This window comes from Sus scrofa, chromosome 4 (assembly GCF_054392235.1).
Source record: "Sus scrofa isolate SSC_HxYL_T2T_F1_AM1 chromosome 4, Sscrofa_HxYL_maternal_Yorkshire_Landrace_v2.0, whole genome shotgun sequence".
Lineage (NCBI taxonomy): Eukaryota > Metazoa > Chordata > Mammalia > Artiodactyla > Suidae > Sus > Sus scrofa.
In genome coordinates, this window is record NC_139386.1 from 116219816 (window position 1) to 116237066 (window position 17251).

The window sequence follows — 17251 nt, forward strand, 5'->3', positions numbered from 1 at the left end:
GAGCTACAGCTGCCAACCTACACCACAGCCACAGCAACGCCAGATGCGAGCTGTGTCTGCGACCTATACCACAGCTCATGGCAATGCCTGATACTTAACCCACTGAGCGAGGCCAGGGATCGAACCTGTATCCTATGAATGCTAGGCAGATTGATTTCCACTGAGCCACAATGGGAACTCCTAGCTACACCTGCTTTTTTTTTTTTTTTGCCTTTTTAGGGCCGCACCCAGGCATATGGAGTTTCCCAGGCTAGGAGTCCAATCAGAACTGCAGCTGCCTGCTTATACCACAGCCACAGTTCTGAGCCATGTCTGTGACCTACACCACAGCTCAGGGCAATGCCTGATCCTTTAACCCACTGAGTGAGGCCAGGGATCGAGCCCACAACCTCATGATTCCTAGTCAGATTCGTTTCAGCTGCGCCATGATGGGAACTCCCTAGCTACAACTCTTATTAATGTTTCTGATTTTTCCCATCTCTCTCTCTTTCTCTTTTTACAGCTGTATCCGCACCATGTGGAAATTCCTAGGCTGGAAGTCAAATTGGAGCTGCAGTCACATGCTGGATCCCCAACCCACTGAATGAGGTCAGGGATCAAACCTACATCCTCATGGAGACAATGTTGGATCCCTAACCCCCTGAGCCACAGTGAGAACTCCTAGTTTTTTCCATCCTCTTTGACTTGGAATTATTGAGAACTAAAACTACCCTTTTTCCTGAAGCCCTGCAGACAGAAACTAGGTCACTTGATAAAAACTTCAGAGAAATCACAATTTTTCAAGTTGAGATCATCTTTGTGTCTGTTGCTATGTGGGCCACTGAAAAAGTTTATCATTATACCTGATGACATCACCAAATACATGCAAATGACGAACGTGGAGAATCTGTCAAATTGTCACCACCTGTCCTACATCTGAAAATGCTTTGAGCTGGATATCTAGAATCTCTTCTAGCAGCCTTCAGAACTCAGGAACTGGGATGATAGTCTGCCCCAGTCATCAATCATTGTTTTTATTTTATCACCATAGAAATGCCTCTTATTATATACCCGATTGCTTCTACCACAGCTCTTATTTGGGGAGCCCACCTGCATCACTGCCTCCAGAAATGAGTTTAACTCAACTAATCCATTGTAAGGACTAAGAGACTGATTCAGTGAGATAAAGTGATCTTCCAAATCTACTTCTGGACTATGAAACTTCTTTTTTTTTTTTTTTTTTTTTTGTCTTTTTGCCTTTTCTAGGGCCCCTCCCGTGGCATATGGAGGTTCCCAGGCTAGGGGTCTAATCGGAGCTGTAGCTGCCGGCCTACACCAGAGCCGTAGCAATGCTGGGATCTGAGCTGCGTCTGCGACCTACACCACAGCTCAAGGCAACGCCGGATCCTTAACCCACTGAGCAAGGCCAGGGATCAAACCCACAACCTCATGGTCTCTAGTCGGATTCACTAACCACGTGCCACGACAGGAACTCCAAGACTATGAAACTTCTTGATGGAAGTTTTAAATGTAGGACTGCAGAGGAGCAAAATTTGCTACCCTAAAATGTTTCTCTTCGGCATCAGTATTAGTTTAGGCTGGTAATTTTTAAGAAACAAAAGACTGAGGAGTTTCCATTGTCGTGGTGCAAAGGAAACGAATCCGACTAGAAACCATGAGGTTTCGGGTTCGATCCCTGGCCTTGCTCAGTGGGTTAAGGATCAGGTGTTACCGTGAGCTGTGGAGTAGGTCATAGATGCAGCTCGGATCTGGCATTGCTGTGGCTGTGGCGTAGGCCAGCAGCTACAACTCCGATTAGACAGACCCCTAGCCTGGTAACCAACATATGCCACGGGAGGGGCCCAAGAAATGGCAAAAAGACCAAAAAAAAAAAAAAAAAAAAAAAAAGGGAAAGAAACAAAAGACTCAGAAAAAGTCTTTCTTTTTCTTTTTACCTCTCCCTTAACTGCCTAAAAGAATTTACATAAGGGCCTGGTCCAGGAAGAGCACTCTCACCAGAGAGATCTACACAGAATGGGGGCTGAATGTGGTAGGAGGAACTCTGCAGGGCCAGCAGACCAGTGTCCTCTCTGTGTCCCACTGTCTCTGCATGGCCCAGCAAACCTATGTTTACCAGACATGTCCCATCTTCCTGTAAACTATTTTTCTTTCCTTTGAAGTCCCAAACCCATAACTCCTTCTCTTCTCTCAGATGGCATATATGCCTCAGTTGCCTAATTTGTTTTTGGGCCTCATAGTCTCAAGGAGCCCCCATATGTAGGTAATTAAATTCATTTTTTTTCCTCCTGTTAACTTGTGTCAATTTAATTATTAAACCAGCCAAAAGAATTCAAGAAGGATGGAGGGAGATTTCCCCCATTCAACATATTATTAACATTTCCTAACACAGAGTTTCTACTTTAAAAAAAAAATTGAAATATTTCATTGACTTAATTAAAATGGGTTAAGTTTTTTCCAGAATAAATATTTTAATTTTCAATATAACATCTAGATTTTTAATATAAATAAAAGCTTGTCTTTTTTATGTTGAAACAAGAATTTTACTTGGTTCAACCATCCACATATAATTTAAGCTTTTATTTAGGGGCATAGATGGGAGTTCTGGTAGACCCAGTTTTCTGCCTTTACAATCCTTGAATCTGTTTGAAGGAAAAGCAGATGTGGTGGTAGTTCTTTTGGATCCAGGGCACTGCTGGCTCGAAGCACAAAGCTCTTTGATGTATGTATTTATGAACGTGCATTCTAATAGTGAGAGTGGAGCTTTTAAAACAAACTCCCTTATACCCACTGATTGTACCCAGAACAGCTTAAGGCAAGATTTCCTAAATTGGGTTTGTACTCAGATTCCTTTCTACTTCGAGGGGAAAGTCAAAAACTTTTACTCCCCCTTTTAGAAATGAGATTTGAGAATCAGATTAAATGGGGTCCACCTTAGCCTATAGGCTTACTTGAGTCACAAGGCACCATGAATCATTCTGTCAGGTTAGAACCTGCATTTTCAAATGATGCCTAACCTAGTTACTGATCCAGAGGAGGTACTTTGAATATCTGGTAAATGATTGAGGCAGTACCTCAGGACCTAAGGACAGTCCTTTATCTAAGAAAGCCCTGTCCTTTCTGAACAATTCACTCTTTGCAGCAACTAGAGTGAAAGACAAGAAGATCTAATCTTAACCAGTGTGGTTGAGTATAGCAGGAAAGGTGATACCTTAGGCTAATAGCTATTAAGGTTGTGGTATAAAACTTGGTGTTACTTTAGGAAGCCAGTGTACAGTCAATGCATTTATCAGTATAAAAGTGATAAGGTGTACCAGATGTCTTGTATTTCAGTGCCTGGTGATTTTCCTCCTCCCATCCCCTTTTTCTAGAAATACAATGTTTATGCATCTGCTTCCAGTAATTCTGATCACTGTTTTATTGAAATTTTGGATGCAAGTATGAAGAATATAAGCATGGATAAAACCTCTTATCCCTTCTGCCTTGTCAGAATAAAGTTTATTTTCTTCAAGCTACAATTTCCAGTGGTTACACAATGAAGTAGAGTAGACAAAGAAGGTTTTAAGATTCAGAATGGTTGAAATCTTGGCTCTGCTGCCTATCAGCTGTTTGGTCTTAGGTGAATTATTTCCCTTAATCTCTAAGATGGTAATAATTAACAGGCATTTTAAGGGAGATCGTAAGGCTTAAATGAGAACATAGGCCAAGCACTTCATTTTCTACTTAATACCAAAACAAATCTAGTACCAGAAGGTCAGGTTCTTCCTTTTCCATAGCACTTTGCCCCAATAGGTGGTCAGGTATTTTTCAGCTTGTCCCTGATGAGTAACTCTTTCTCCACTCAATTGAAGATTTAAACTGAAGATTTATTTAAATGGTGCTGTTTTTTGCAGCAGCTATTGTTTGAAAATCAAGACTGAGAAGCAGGTTCTCAGGTAAACTATACTGGTAAAATAATTGATAAGACTATTTATTTCTAGGGTATATGATATCTGCCCACGTTTTCTTTTCATACATTCCGTAAAGTTTCTGTTGTTGTTGCTGTTGTTTTTAATATCAAGACCTTGGGGAGTTCCCGTCGTGGCGCAGTGGTTAACGAATCCAACTAGGAACCATGAGGTTGCGGGTTCGGTCCCTGCCCTTGCTCAGTGGGTTAAGGATCCGGGGTTGCCGTGAGCTGTGGTGCAGGTCACAGACGCGGCTCGGATCCTGCGTTGCTGTGGCTCTGGCGTAGGCCGGTGGCTACAGCTCTGATTCGACCCCTAGCCTGGGAACCTCCATATGCCGCAGGAGCAGCCCAAAGAAATAGCAAAAAGACAAAAACAAACAAACAAACAAAAAAACAAAACAAAACAAAAAAAACCAAGACCTTGGGTAACATGTATTTACATTTATTTTTCTGTCCCATATCACTTCTTCTTAATGAAGACTTTCTTCCAGGAGTTAATCAGGACCAGGCAATTGAAGTTTTGCGGTGAAATTGATTTCGATTGATTTGTAAATATTTTTTAGAACCCTTTCCTTAATGTATCACTTTTTTTTTTTAATCTTGAACTGGGCCAAATTTTTCCTTTCCAGAAATGTTTTTGATGTTTATTACCAGACTCCTTTACCCAGTCCCTTCTCTTTGGGAAGCCCAGCTCATTCTTTGCTTTTAGCCTTTGTGAGGACAGTGTTCTTAGAGGTTTGGGTCCTGTGTTCTTTCCTTAGTTCTACATGATTATATCCTTGAATGCTTAATTTATCTGTGTTGAACATCATACGTATATTTGTGGAATACTACTGCACCGATAGGATTGGAAGTAGTGAGGTTTGCTGCCGAAGGGCTTACAACCATAACGGGTAGTGAAAAGCAGTAAACATGTTAAATAACAACACAAACAAAAAAAGCTTCAAGGCAGATCGGCATACAAAATGAGAAATCAAGAATGGAGCCATCAAACTGCTGGAGTTTTCAGGGAGGAAGTGGGGCCTGGAAAAGCAGAGAGAGGAGAAGGCGGCGAGGTTTACTTTAATATCCTTTATTCATAGAGCATCAGGGAGGAGTCTCGAGTCAATTCCAACGCGCAGACGACTCTCATTTCGGAGGTTACAATCCTTTCCAGTCTATTTCGGGACGCGGGGCGCAGGGATCTGCGACCGAACGACAGGTCTCTCACGCAATCGCCGTGCCGGCTTTTCTCCGAGTCCAGCTTCTCCTTGGAGCGCTAGCTGGAAGCCGGTCCGCTAGGCGGGTCTCCACCCCGCCCCGGGCTTGGCCCCGAGCAGCCGACTCTCCCTTCGGCGCAGGCACCTGCCTGGCCGCCTCGCTCGGCGGGGTCCTGAGGCGCCTCGGGGAAGCGCGGCGATTGGCTGAGGCTCGGGGCTGGTGCTGGGCTCCGGCGCCGCTTGACAACCGCAGTCGGCTAGAGGCTGAGCTGAGCGGTCGCGGGGCCGGGAGGGGCAGACGGGAGGAAGGACGCACTGACGAGCTGATGGATTGACGCGCGGGTGGCAGGAGGCAGGACTGACGCGGAGCCCAGACCGCCGCCCTCGCGCTCTCTCTCTAGCCCAGAGCCGGCCGCTTCGGGGCCCCGTCCTCTGGACTCCTCGCCGCTTTCTCCTCCGCCACTTCTCCGGGCTTGTCCCGGAGCCCTCAGGTGAGCTACTCCGGGAGGCCGAGACGGGGTCGGGCCGCGCAGCACACCTCGGGTTGCCATGGTCACCCGTCGCTACCTGTCACCACCTGACAGCGCTGCGACCCAAGGGGCGGCATTGGCAGCCCCCGTAGAAGGGTCTTGGATGGGCTGGGGTGCTGACTGGGTGGGGACGGGGGTCCTGGCTGAGGCCCGGGCACCGACGGATGGGGACTTAGGCGCTGTCGGGCCCCGAGTGGAAGCCGGGGCTCCTGGACCACACCTTCCCCTCGATGTCAGCTCGGCTCTGGGGGCCGAACGACGCCCTCGCCCTGGGACCGTCTCCCCCTGAGCAGTAAACCAGCGCAGGGTTGGTCCCCACCTCGCCGCCGCCACCGCCGCTGCTGCTGCTCCTGCTGCGGGGCGGGAGGCGGCTGACTGCGCTGATTTTTTTCTTCCCGGCCCCTCTGCCGAGCCCGGGCGACGAGCGACAGCGCGCTCGCGTCCCTTTCTGGGCACGCCTTGGCCGGGGGGCCAGGAGCGCGCTGCGGGCTGGGGCAACCCGGCGGGGCCCGGGTTTGGCCTTTCTGACGTCAGTGGTCAAGTGGCAGCAGGCTTTTGGGGGTCTGGGCGGGGTCGGGAAGAGGGGCAGCGCCCGGCTTTGGAACCCGAGTTGGACCGAGTCCCGGGGATGCCTGCGTACAGACCCGGGAAGTGGGGCTTGTAGAACTGAGCTGCTTTCTTATACTGGGGAGAAAGAGATTGCGGCTCCAGCTCTGGGGCGAGGCCTTGGATGAAAGGGGCGGGGGCAGGCAGGGGCGGCATTTGACCAGCATTTGATTTTTTTCTTCTCTGTACCCAGACTCGCAGTCTGAAACCACGCATGGTGTCTGAGCAGAGCATTTTTGGCAACTTGGTTCTCTCTGCATAATGAAGGGAGACGTCTTTGTTCCACCCAGATTCATAGGTTGTGATCCTAACACTTACTTCCCTCTTTTGTTGCGGACTTCAAAGAATGCTTCAAGAAGTTGATGGTACAGAGATTAACGTGTAGCCTTTAATATGCTGTAAATCTTTTTTTTTTCCCCACAGTAAATAGAGGTTTTTTCCCTTGTCTCTAGTGTTGGCATGTGTGTTGCATTGAAATTGTACTAGAAAAGAGAAATGTCTGAGAGCCCATTTTCCTTTATATAGCATATTCTTTGGTCTTGTTTAGGAGTAAAACATAATGAACAATTTTCCCCTAGATTTTTTGAAAAAAATTTTTTTAAGTATGGTTGATTTACAGTGTTGTGTTAATATCTGCACAGCAAAGTGCCTCAGTTACACATATGTATTCTTTTTCATATTTTTTTCCATTATGGTTTATCACAGGATATTGAATATAGTTTTTTTGTGCTGTGCAGTAGGACCTTGTTGCTTATGCTACCTTAGGTTTTAGGGGATAGGTTGCTTCCACACAGGAAAGAAAAATTATTACAGTGACCAGGCAGTTAAGCCATAACGGTATACTGTTGGGAGAAGCACACACACACACTTGAATTTTATGCCATTATAAATATGTAATTTTTTTGTGATGGACTTTTAACCTATTTTACTCCCACCCTCCCACTTCTTAATTCTTGTTTCTCTCTCTCTTTTTCTTTAAAGCCAGTACAGGAATCTGTCTTAAGAGAGCAGGGATACTATCCTGTGTTCTTAGTTACATAATTGTGTTCAGCCTCTTTTTCTGTTTGTATGATTAAGTCTGTCAGTTACTTATTGAATAAACAGTGTGTAATATGCTGGATATAAGCTGCAGCTTGAGAAACCCTTCAGTAAAGCAGAAGATGTAGCAGTAGCTCAGTAAACTGGAAATCAGATTGCCTGGATTTATGCTTTCTGTTGTTACCGATTGCAATCTTGGAAGAGCTCCTCACCCTCCTATTGACTAACTTCCAGGTGATAATACCTGCTGTTGTTTCAGTCTGGGAATGAGCTCTGAAGTTGAACAAAATTATGTATTTGAAAGCACTTAGGGAAAAAAAATTAAGGCATCTGTTGATTACTTTTTAATAGAATGGAGCATTGGCAAGGATAATGAAAAATTTCTGCATGATCTATTTTAGCATTTCTAGGTCCAGGACCTTATTTCTTATACTGACCTTAAAGGGCTCATGATGAAAGATGCTTCCTTACTCCCTGGCAGAGGTTCTTTATTACTGTGGTGTCATAGAGAAAAGGGTGTTTCCTCCCTATGCCTGGGTCAGGATTGCTTTCCTGCTTTCAGTAGGATGTTCTCATATTTTAGAAAATTAGTCTGTGGCCAATAATGCTGGACTTGAGTTTCAGTGTGCATCATTGGTTCTTTTTTTTTTTTTTTTTTTTTTTTTTGTCTTTTCGCCATTTCTTGGGCCACTCTTATGGCATATGGAGGTTCCCAGGCTAGGGGTCCAATCAGAGCTATAGCCACCGGCCTACACCAGAGCCAGAACAACGCCGGATCCGAGCCGCGTCTTTGATCTACACCACACCTCATGGCAACACCAGATCCTTAACCCACTAAGCAAGGCCAGGGATCGAACCTGCAACCTCATGGTTCCTAGTAGGATTCGTTAACCACTGTGCCGTGACGGGAACTTCACATCATTGGTTCTTGAATAATTAAGAAATAGCTTACTTTATCCCCTCTGACCCATGCTTTTCAAATAAGAGTATTAGCGATAAGCTGCAATGTACCAAGAGACAAATCTGTGGTCATCGAACATGGTGCACACTTAGGGAGTTGTCATCAATTTCACTTGAAGACTTGGATTAAAAAATATTGTTTTTCTATTAAACAAAAGATATATGAAGAATATAACACCCACACTAATTTCTAGGTAAAATTCAAAGACTTTAGGAGTTCCTGTCATGGCTCAGTGGTTAACGAATCTGACTAGGAACCATGAGGTTGCAGGTTTGATCCCTGGCCTCGCTCAGTGGGTTAAGGATCTGGTGTTTCCGTGAACTGTGGTGTAGGTCACAAATGTGGCTCAGATCTGGCGTTGCTGTGGCTCTGGCATAGGCCGTGGCTACAGCCCGGATTTGACCCCTGGCCTGGGAGCCTCCATATGCCGGGGGTGCAGGACTAGAAAAGACAGAAAGACAAAAAAACAAAAAACAAAGACTTAAAAGACATTTTATGCTTATAGGTTCTTAGTGGGTTCTGTTTCTTCTGTCCTTGTGGAGAAAAGTTTAAGAAGCATTGCCTTAGAGTTACTTAGCTAATGAATGACAAATCGCTGCATAGGACGGGAGATAAGTTGAATTCAGTTTTCTAAAACTTTGACATTAGGCTCAAGATTACTTGAATCCTGACTGTCTGCTCTTGTTTCACCCCTGTAAATGCCAGAATGTTGTAGTGGAAAGGTCGCAGGATTTTAGACCTCGTCGTCCCATTCTTGCTTTTGCCCTTTTTTTTTGCAGTGTGACCTTAGACAAATAACTAATATCTTAGAATATTAGTGTAATCATCTGTAAAATGAAATTAGAGAGTTGTGAGAATTATGCAGATGATGTGTGGGAGTGTGTAACACAGGGCCTGACATCATAGATGCACAGTAAGTGTTAGTACCTTTTCCCTTCCCATTTCTGCATATTAGGGTATTAACAATCATTCAGACCCATTCTTAGCAAGATACGTCATTATTCCTCTGAATTTCCCTGGCATTTTATTTGTAACTTTTTATTGTGCTCTTTATATTTTACAGGTTTGGTTTTTTTGTTTTTTTGTTTTTTTGTCTTTTTGCCACTTCTTGGGCCGCTCTTGCGGCATATGGAGGTTCCCAGGCTAGGGGTCAAATCGGAGCTGTAGCTGCCGGCCTATACCTGAGCCATGGCAACGAGGGATCCAAGCCACATCTGCAACCTACACCACAGCTCACAGCAACGCTGGATCGTTAACCCACTGAGCAAGAGCAGGGATGGAACCCGCAACCTCATGGTTCCTAGTCAGATTTGTTAACCACTGCGCCACGACGGGAACTCCTACAGTTTTTTTTTTTTTTTTTCCTACAGTTTTTTTTAAACAAATTTTTTGGGTTTTTTTTGGGTGCGTTGAACAGTAGCTCGATGAGGGATCTCAGTTCCCAGACTAGGGATTGAACCCTGACCCCAACAGAGAAAGCACTGAGTCCAAACCACTAGACCACCAGGGAACTCCCTGTATATTATTTTCATACAGAAGATTAGTATCCAGGTCTTTAGGTTATACAATCCAGTGCTGACCCATCTCTGAGAACACATTTTTTTTTTTTTGCCATTTAATTTTGAGACAGTTACGTTGTATAGCCAAAGCTCACATATTTCAGCTGATTTTTCTTCTTTTTTATTTTGAATTTATTTTTGTTTGAGTAAGAAGATAGCCTTGTAAAACACCACACCCTCCCTTATAAGCCCTTCTTTTGTGTTTTATCTTCTTGTTCACCGTAGTAACTCACTCCCAAGGATACAACATGGTGCTAGCACAGAGTAGACACAAGTAATTTTAAATGAATACTGACTTCAAACATGTATTATCACCAGTAGGAGTCTCTTCATGTGGTATCTTCAACATAAATGATCCAATCAGGAGTCTCAATATTTTTAAATTACACCTAAAAATTTTTTTTATAAACAAGGTAATTTTTCCTGAGTAAATTTTTATGCTTTATCCACAGCACAGCAGCTCTTCCATAACATGTTATTAGCAACCCTTTTGACACACTGTCCTTACTGAAGGTATGAGTTCTGAAGGGGAGAAATTTGTATTGCACCAGTCACATGCTTGCTACTCTGCTAGGAGCTTTATCCCATTTTATAAGTCAACACCCTATTTGATGGAGAAACAGTATGACATGAAAAAGGAACATAATATTTTAATACTATTTGTATAGTTGATACAATTGATTCAGGTAATGAGTTCTATGAAATGAATGAATTTCTATGATGAAGTACTATGTTTTGTGACTTTTGTTGATCTATTGAAAAAGTTACAATATGTCACCCTACAAAGATATTACATAGTTATGAGTGTATTCCCCAGAGTGTGCATTTCATACCCTTGACTCATTTATTTTGAAACTAGAAGTATATACCTCTTAATTTCCCTCACCTATTCCTGCCACCCCCCCAGTCCCTCACCTCTGGCAACTGTCTGTTTTCTGTATGTATAACTCTCTTTCTATTTTGTTAATTCTTTTTTTTTTTTTTTTGTCTTTTCTAGGGCCACTCCCATGGCATATAGAGGTTCCCAGGCTGGGGTCCAATCGGAGCTGTAGCCGCTGGCCTACGCCAGAGCCATAGCAACGCAGGATCCAAGCCGAGTCTGCAACCCACACCACAGCTCACGGCAACGCCGGATCCTTAACCCGCTGAGCAAGGCCAGGGATCGAACCCTCAACCTCATGGTTCCTAGTCGGATTCGCTAACCACTGAGCCACGACGGGAACTCCCGGTTTTTATTTTTATTTTTGCTTTTTAGGGCCACACCTGCGGCATATGGAAGGACCCAGGACTGGGGTTGAATCTGAGCTGCAGCTGCTGGCCTACACCACAGCTATACCGGATCTGAGCCGAATCTGTGACCTGTGCCACAGCTTTTGACAACACCGGATCCTTAATCCATTGAGAAGAGCAGGGATCAGACTCACATCCTCATGTGGGTTCATAACCCACTGAGCCACAACATGAACTTCTATTTTGTTTTTTAGATTCGCCATATAAGTGAAAACATATGGTATTTGCCTTTCTTTGACTTATTTCACTTGGCATAATAACCTCTCAGTCTATCCATGTCGTTGCCAGAGGCAAGATTTCATCTTTTTTGTGTGGCTGACTAATCCACTGTGTATATACATACCACATCTTCTTTATCCATTCATCTACTGATGGGCACTTAGTTTGCTTCCATGTTTTGGCTGTTGTAAATAATGCTGTAATGAACATAGGGGTGCCTCTATCGTTTCTAATTAGCTTCTTTGCTTTCTTCAGATAAATACCCAGGAGTAGAATTGCTGAGTCCTGTGGTAGTTCTAGTTCTAATTTTTTGAGGAATCTACACTATTTTCCATAGTGGTTGCACCAGTTCTCATCAACAGTTCATGAGGATTTTCTCCACATCCTTGTCAACCCTTGGTATTTGTTGTCTTTTTTGATAATATTCTGACATGTATGAGGTAGTAGCTCATTGTGGTTTTGATTTGTGTTTCTCTGATGATTAGTGTTGTTAAACATCTTTTCATGTGCCTGTTGGTATCTGTTTGTCTTTGGAAAAACGTCTATTCAGATTCTCTGCCCATATTTAACTGGGTTTCTTGTTTTTTTTTTTTTTTTTTTTTTTTTTTTTTGTCTTTTTGCCATTTCTAAGGCCACTCCCACAGCATATGGAGGTTCCCAGGCTAGGGGTCTAATTGGAGCTGTAGCTGCCGGCCTACACCAGAGCCACAGCAACTCGGGATCCAAGCCGCGTCTGCAACCTACACCACAGCTCCTGGCAACACTGGATTCTTAACCCACTTAGCAAGGGCAGGGATGGAACCCGCAACCTCATGGTTCCTAGTCGGATTTGTTAACCACCGAGCCACGACGGGAACTCCTCTTTCTTGTTTTTTGATGTTGAGTTGTGTGAGTTCTTTGCCTATTTTGGATGTTAACTCCTTATTGTGTATACTGTTTGTAAACTGCAAATTTTGCATTTTTTTATATTTTGAAAGCTTAGAATTGGGTCGGTTTTCTTTATAACTTTAGGGAAAGCTTTTGAAATTAAATTCTGGGAAGTGCAAAAAACAGTATCTCACAAATAGACGATCATGTAAAGCAACTGCAGGTGTATGTTTGTTGTAAAGTGCCCACATTGTGGGAATTGTTAATTTCATTGTTAACAGTTGTTGACCAAACCACACCTAGAGTATTGTGTTCTGCTTTAGATGCTTTCAAGAGGGAGAGTAACAAATGTTCGGAGGAGAATGACCAGAAGTGTAGGGAATCTGAAAGCTGTGTGAAGAATGGTTCAAGGAAGGAGGGGAATGGACATGATGATTTTCATCATCACATGCTTAAAGGGTTTTTGTTTGTTTGTTTGTTTGTTTGTTAGGGCTGCGCCTGTGGCATATGGAAGTTTCCAGGCTAGGGATTGAATCAGAACTGCAGCTGCCAGACTACGCCACAGCAGTGTCCTTGACCTATACCAGAGCTCACTGCAACGCTGGATCCTTAACCCACTGAGCAGGTCAAGGGATCTAAGCCGAGGCCTCATGTATACTAGTCGGGTTTGTTACTGATGAGCCACAGTGGGAACTCCACTACCATCTCTTTATGAATTGTGGAAGTGGAATCCCAACTCTTCCGCCATACACTTGGGTAGAAGTGAGTCTCTAAATCCAGCTTATACTCAAGGGCTGGGACGGCAAAAGAGTATAAAAACACTCGTAGCCTCATTGGTGACTGTCTTAGAGACAGTCTTTCACAGGTGCCTGCGGGGGGTGGTGGTGGGGTATAGACATTTTCTGTCATTGGAGGCATTTGTGTAGACGTTGGCAGACCATCTGCCAGAGATCAGTGTTCAGATATTCTGTACTAAGTAAAAGTGGACAAAGGTACCTTCCAACTGAGTTCTGTGATAAATTAATAAATACTAAGGAGTAGAAAAGCTAAGGATGGAAAACTTTAATGGGTAATTGTGTAGTATATATTCTGTTGTACTTCTTTCCGTAATGCTTGTATATTTTTTAAAGTACATTTCAAATTTTTGTGACTCTTGGTTCAGTACATTTTCTTCTGTTTCGGAATGTTTTGCTATACAGTAGATATAGTCCTCTACCTACTGACCATTTTTTATGTGGTTCAGATTTTGAAGCATACTCAAATATCTTTTTTCTTTTTTTGTCTTTTTGCTATTTCTTGGGCCGCTCCTGCAGCATATGGAGGTTCCCAGGCTAGGGGTCGAATCAGAGCTGTAGCTGCCAGCCTACGCCAGAGCCACAGCAATGCTGGATCCGAGCCGCGTCTGCAACCTACACCACAGCTCATGGCAATGCCGGATCATTAACCCACTGAGCAAGGGCAGGGCAGGGATGAACCCGCAACCTCATGGTTCCTAGTCTTGGATTCGTTAACCACTGCACCACCACGGGAACTCCTTTTTTTTTTTTTTTTTTTTGCTTTTTAGGGCCACACCTGTGGCATATGGAAGTTCCCAGGCTAGGGATCGAATCAGAGCTATAGCTGCTGGCCTACACCGCAGCCACAGAAATGAGGGATCCAAGCTGCGTCTGTGACCTACACCACAGCTCACAGCAGTGCCAGATCCCCAACCTACCGAACAAGGCTAGTGATCGAACCTGCATTCTTATTGATACTAGTCGGATTCGTTTCTGCTGCACCACAATGGGAACTCCCATTTTTAATTCTTTTTTTTTTTTTCCTTCAGATGTCTTAATTTCTGCTTTTCTCATTGAAAATAAAAAAAGTGTGGGAGTTAAAAAAAAAAAAAAAGAATAGGGGAGTTCCCTTCATGGTGCAGTAGAAATGGATCTGCCTAGGAACCATGAGGTTGCAGGTTTGATCCCTGGCCTTGCTCAGTGGGTTAAGGATCCGGTGTTGCCCTGAGCTGTGGTGTAGGTCACAGACATGGCACGGATCTGGTGTTGCTGTGGCTCTGGCGTAGCCAAACCTCCATGTGCCGCACGTGCGGCCCTAAAAGGACAAAAGACAAAAAAAGAATATAAAGGATAATTATAATCTATTTTACAAGACACTCCTTTGGTGTCTTGGCTTTAGGTGTGACAGAAAACTATACGAGAGATAATATCACATAATAAAAGGTGAAATTGTATTCTTGGATAAGCATTCCTTGTACCACAATAAGGTAAAAACAAATAAGAAATACAACATGAATTTATATGAATATCCACTTTGATCTTAGTTGATGTAGCATTTATGATTAGAGTTTAAAATTATTATTACAAATATTACTTAAAAATTCTACATTTCTTACGTGTGTTTTTATAGGTTGAAACTTTGCTTAATAAACCTCTGAATATTTACTATAAGCTGCTGTGATAATTTAAGGAATAAAATGTTTAAGAATACTTTTTTTTTGTCTTTTTTTTTTTTTTTTTATTTTCTAGGGCCGCATCTGCGGGGTATGGCGGTTCCCAGGCTAGGGGTCTAATTGGAGCTGCAGCTGCCAGCCTATGCCAGAGTCACAGCAACACCAGATCCGAGTCTCGTCTGCAACGTGCACCACAGCTCAAGGCAATGCTGGTGTATAGACATTGAGCAATGCCAGGGATCGAACCTGCAACCTCATGGTTCCTAGTTGGATTCATTTCTGCTGTGCCACCACGGGAACTCCAAGACTACTTTTAATTCTTTGTATGATTAATACTTAAAGCTCTTGGCTGGGAGTCAGGAGACCTTGAGTTCTTAGTTCTTAGCTCTGCCTAATGTCTAATAATAATTCTGTAATGAAGTGGTGGCATTGTTATTCACTAGTAAGTAGGATTCACATTTCAAATTGTTTTAAAGAAGGGGTTTACTTTTGTCTGTCCAGACTTAACCCACCAGGATTCTTTTGGGATCAGTGACAGAATTTGTGAGCTTTCTGACTGGAAAAGTATTTAGTCCAAGACTAGAGAATGCAGCAGCGTTCTGATAGGCCTCACATGTATCTACTGAACTGTGTTGTAAACAAGCAAGCTAAAAGAGTGTGTTATTTAAGAATGAAATTTTTCTGCATATTTTTCTTTTTAGATTTAAAATTCTTTTCTTTTTTTTTTTAAGGGCTACATTTGCGGCTTATGGAAATTCCCAGGCTAGGGGTCTAATCAGAGCTGCAGCCCATGGCAACACCAGATCCCTCTCCTCCTGAGCAAGGCCAGGGTTCGAACCTGCATCCTCATGGTTACGAGTCAGATACTTAACCCCCTGAGCCACAACGGGAACTCCTAGATCTAAAATTCTTACGCCTTAAATTAGTACCCCAATTTTGCTTTTTGTTGTGCTCCAAAATCTAAATATGCTCAGTAGTAAAGCACTGTATGACACAGTATTAAAATTTATCTAGATTCCTCCGTGTTTGGTTTGTTGTTTTTAATTTGATGGCCGCACCTGAGGCATATGGAAGTTCCTGGGCCAAGGATTGAATCTGAGCTACTCTGCAGCCTATGCTGCAGCTGTGGCAATGCCAAGTTCTTTAACGCACTGTGCTGGGCCAGGGATCGAATCCGCACCTCTGCAGTGACCTGAGCCACTTCAGTCAGGTTCTTAACCCACTGGGCTACAGTGGGAGCTCTGGTGGTGGTTTTTTAAAGATACTTTAAAATCTGAAGATCGTTTTAAACTTGAAAGTTAAACAGCTAGAGCTCTTAGATCCAAATATTTTTTTTTGAAGTTTCTTTCCTTTGTGTCAGCTTTAATACTGTTTATTTTTTGATGGCAGTATTCATTTTGATACCATAATTTAAAAATTAAGTGGGTTTTATCAATTCAAGTTTAGGAAGTGTATTTTATTAGACTTGGAGAGGTCTTTTAAAATAAAAAATTATCTTTAATTTCACTTGTTTTTTACACAGTTAAGCTGATACTGCTGTCTTTCTAGCTAAAAAGATGTTTAAAAGTGGTTAAAGTGTTATTGATGTAGACTTCTAGCTTATTTACCTACCCTGTTAACATTGTTGAATAGGAAAATAATGTGAAAATTCATAGAACTAGGGACCTCTGTTGGAATGATTTTAAAATGTTATTTTGGTACTGTGAAGGTTTTTCATTTTCCCATATTTAGATGACTCTGTATCCATTTTATGTCTTTTCCTTGTTTTTATAAGCATTTTATATTTTTCCTTGTTTTTATAGGCATTTTATATTTTTCCTTGTTTTTATAAAGTATCATTTCCCTTCCCATTCTTGGGAATCAGTGTGGTAACAGTAGAAAGTATTTTAGAATCTGACTTATGACTTATGGTTCCAGTCTTGTCCTAGGGTTGTAACCTTTGTCTACTGTATTTCCTTCTTTCTTCTCTCCCTTCCTATTTCTGTCTCTTTCTCTTTCTCTCTTTTTGCCTCTCCTTTCTCTCTCTGTATTTCTGTTCCTCTTTCACAATCACAAATTTTAATTTTCACTGTTAGAAATCTTAGGATATGGAGTTCCTATCGTGGCTCAGTGGTTAATGTATCCAACTAGGAACCATGAGGTTGCGGGTTTGATCCCTGCCCTTGCTCAGTGGTTAGGGATCTGGTGTTGCCGTGAGCTGTGGTGTAGGTCGCAGACGAGGCTAGGATCCCACGTTGCTGTGGCTGTGGTGTAGGCTGGCAGCTACAGCTCTGATTAGACCTCTAGCCTGGAAATCTCTGTATGCTGCGGGTGCGGCCCTGGAAAAGACAAAAAAAAAAAAAAAAAAGACAGCTTAGGATATGAATTGAGGAGGAGAAGACAACTTCTTCCCATCAATATTGCTGCCAACAACATCATTTCATTTCTATGGTAGAGCACTATTCCATTGTATCTATATCTTCATTATCCCTTTGCCTGTGGATGGATATTTAGCTTGCTTCCAAGTCTTGGCTGTTGTGACTAGTGCTGGGATGCCTGTCTCTGTTTGGAAGATGAGGAAGCCCAGATGTTTAAGAACTGGTGAAAA

At 43.0% G+C, this 17251-nt stretch overlaps 2 protein-coding genes across 9 annotated transcripts in view; both read left to right on the forward strand.

The window, feature by feature from the left end:
- The window catches only part of TAF13 (TATA-box binding protein associated factor 13), a 31752-nt gene extending 30243 nt beyond the window's left edge, over positions 1 to 1509 (forward strand). Inside the window, exon 4 of the mRNA XM_085020492.1 lies at positions 503 to 1509. Coding sequence (XP_084876618.1) covers positions 503 to 583 — 81 coding nt within the window. The 3' untranslated portion in view covers positions 584 to 1509. The remainder of the gene's footprint in view (positions 1 to 502) is intronic.
- Positions 1510 to 5370: 3861 nt separating this feature from the next.
- WDR47 (WD repeat domain 47) overlaps positions 5371 to 17251 on the forward strand; it is a 70087-nt gene continuing 58206 nt past the window's right edge. For 4 of the 8 annotated variants that reach the window (XR_014844589.1, XM_085023759.1, XM_085023754.1 and 1 more), the window contains exon 1: positions 5371 to 5636. Coding sequence is in view for 4 of the 8 variants with exons in the window: in XM_021090094.2 (XP_020945753.2) it covers positions 6644 to 6646 (3 nt within the window). In the remaining 4 variants the exon portion in view is untranslated. Of the gene's footprint in view, positions 5637 to 5686; positions 6327 to 6474; positions 6647 to 17251 lie in introns of those variants that run through there. The other 4 variants (XM_021090094.2, XM_085023757.1, XM_085023758.1 and 1 more) reach the window with 4 other exon arrangements.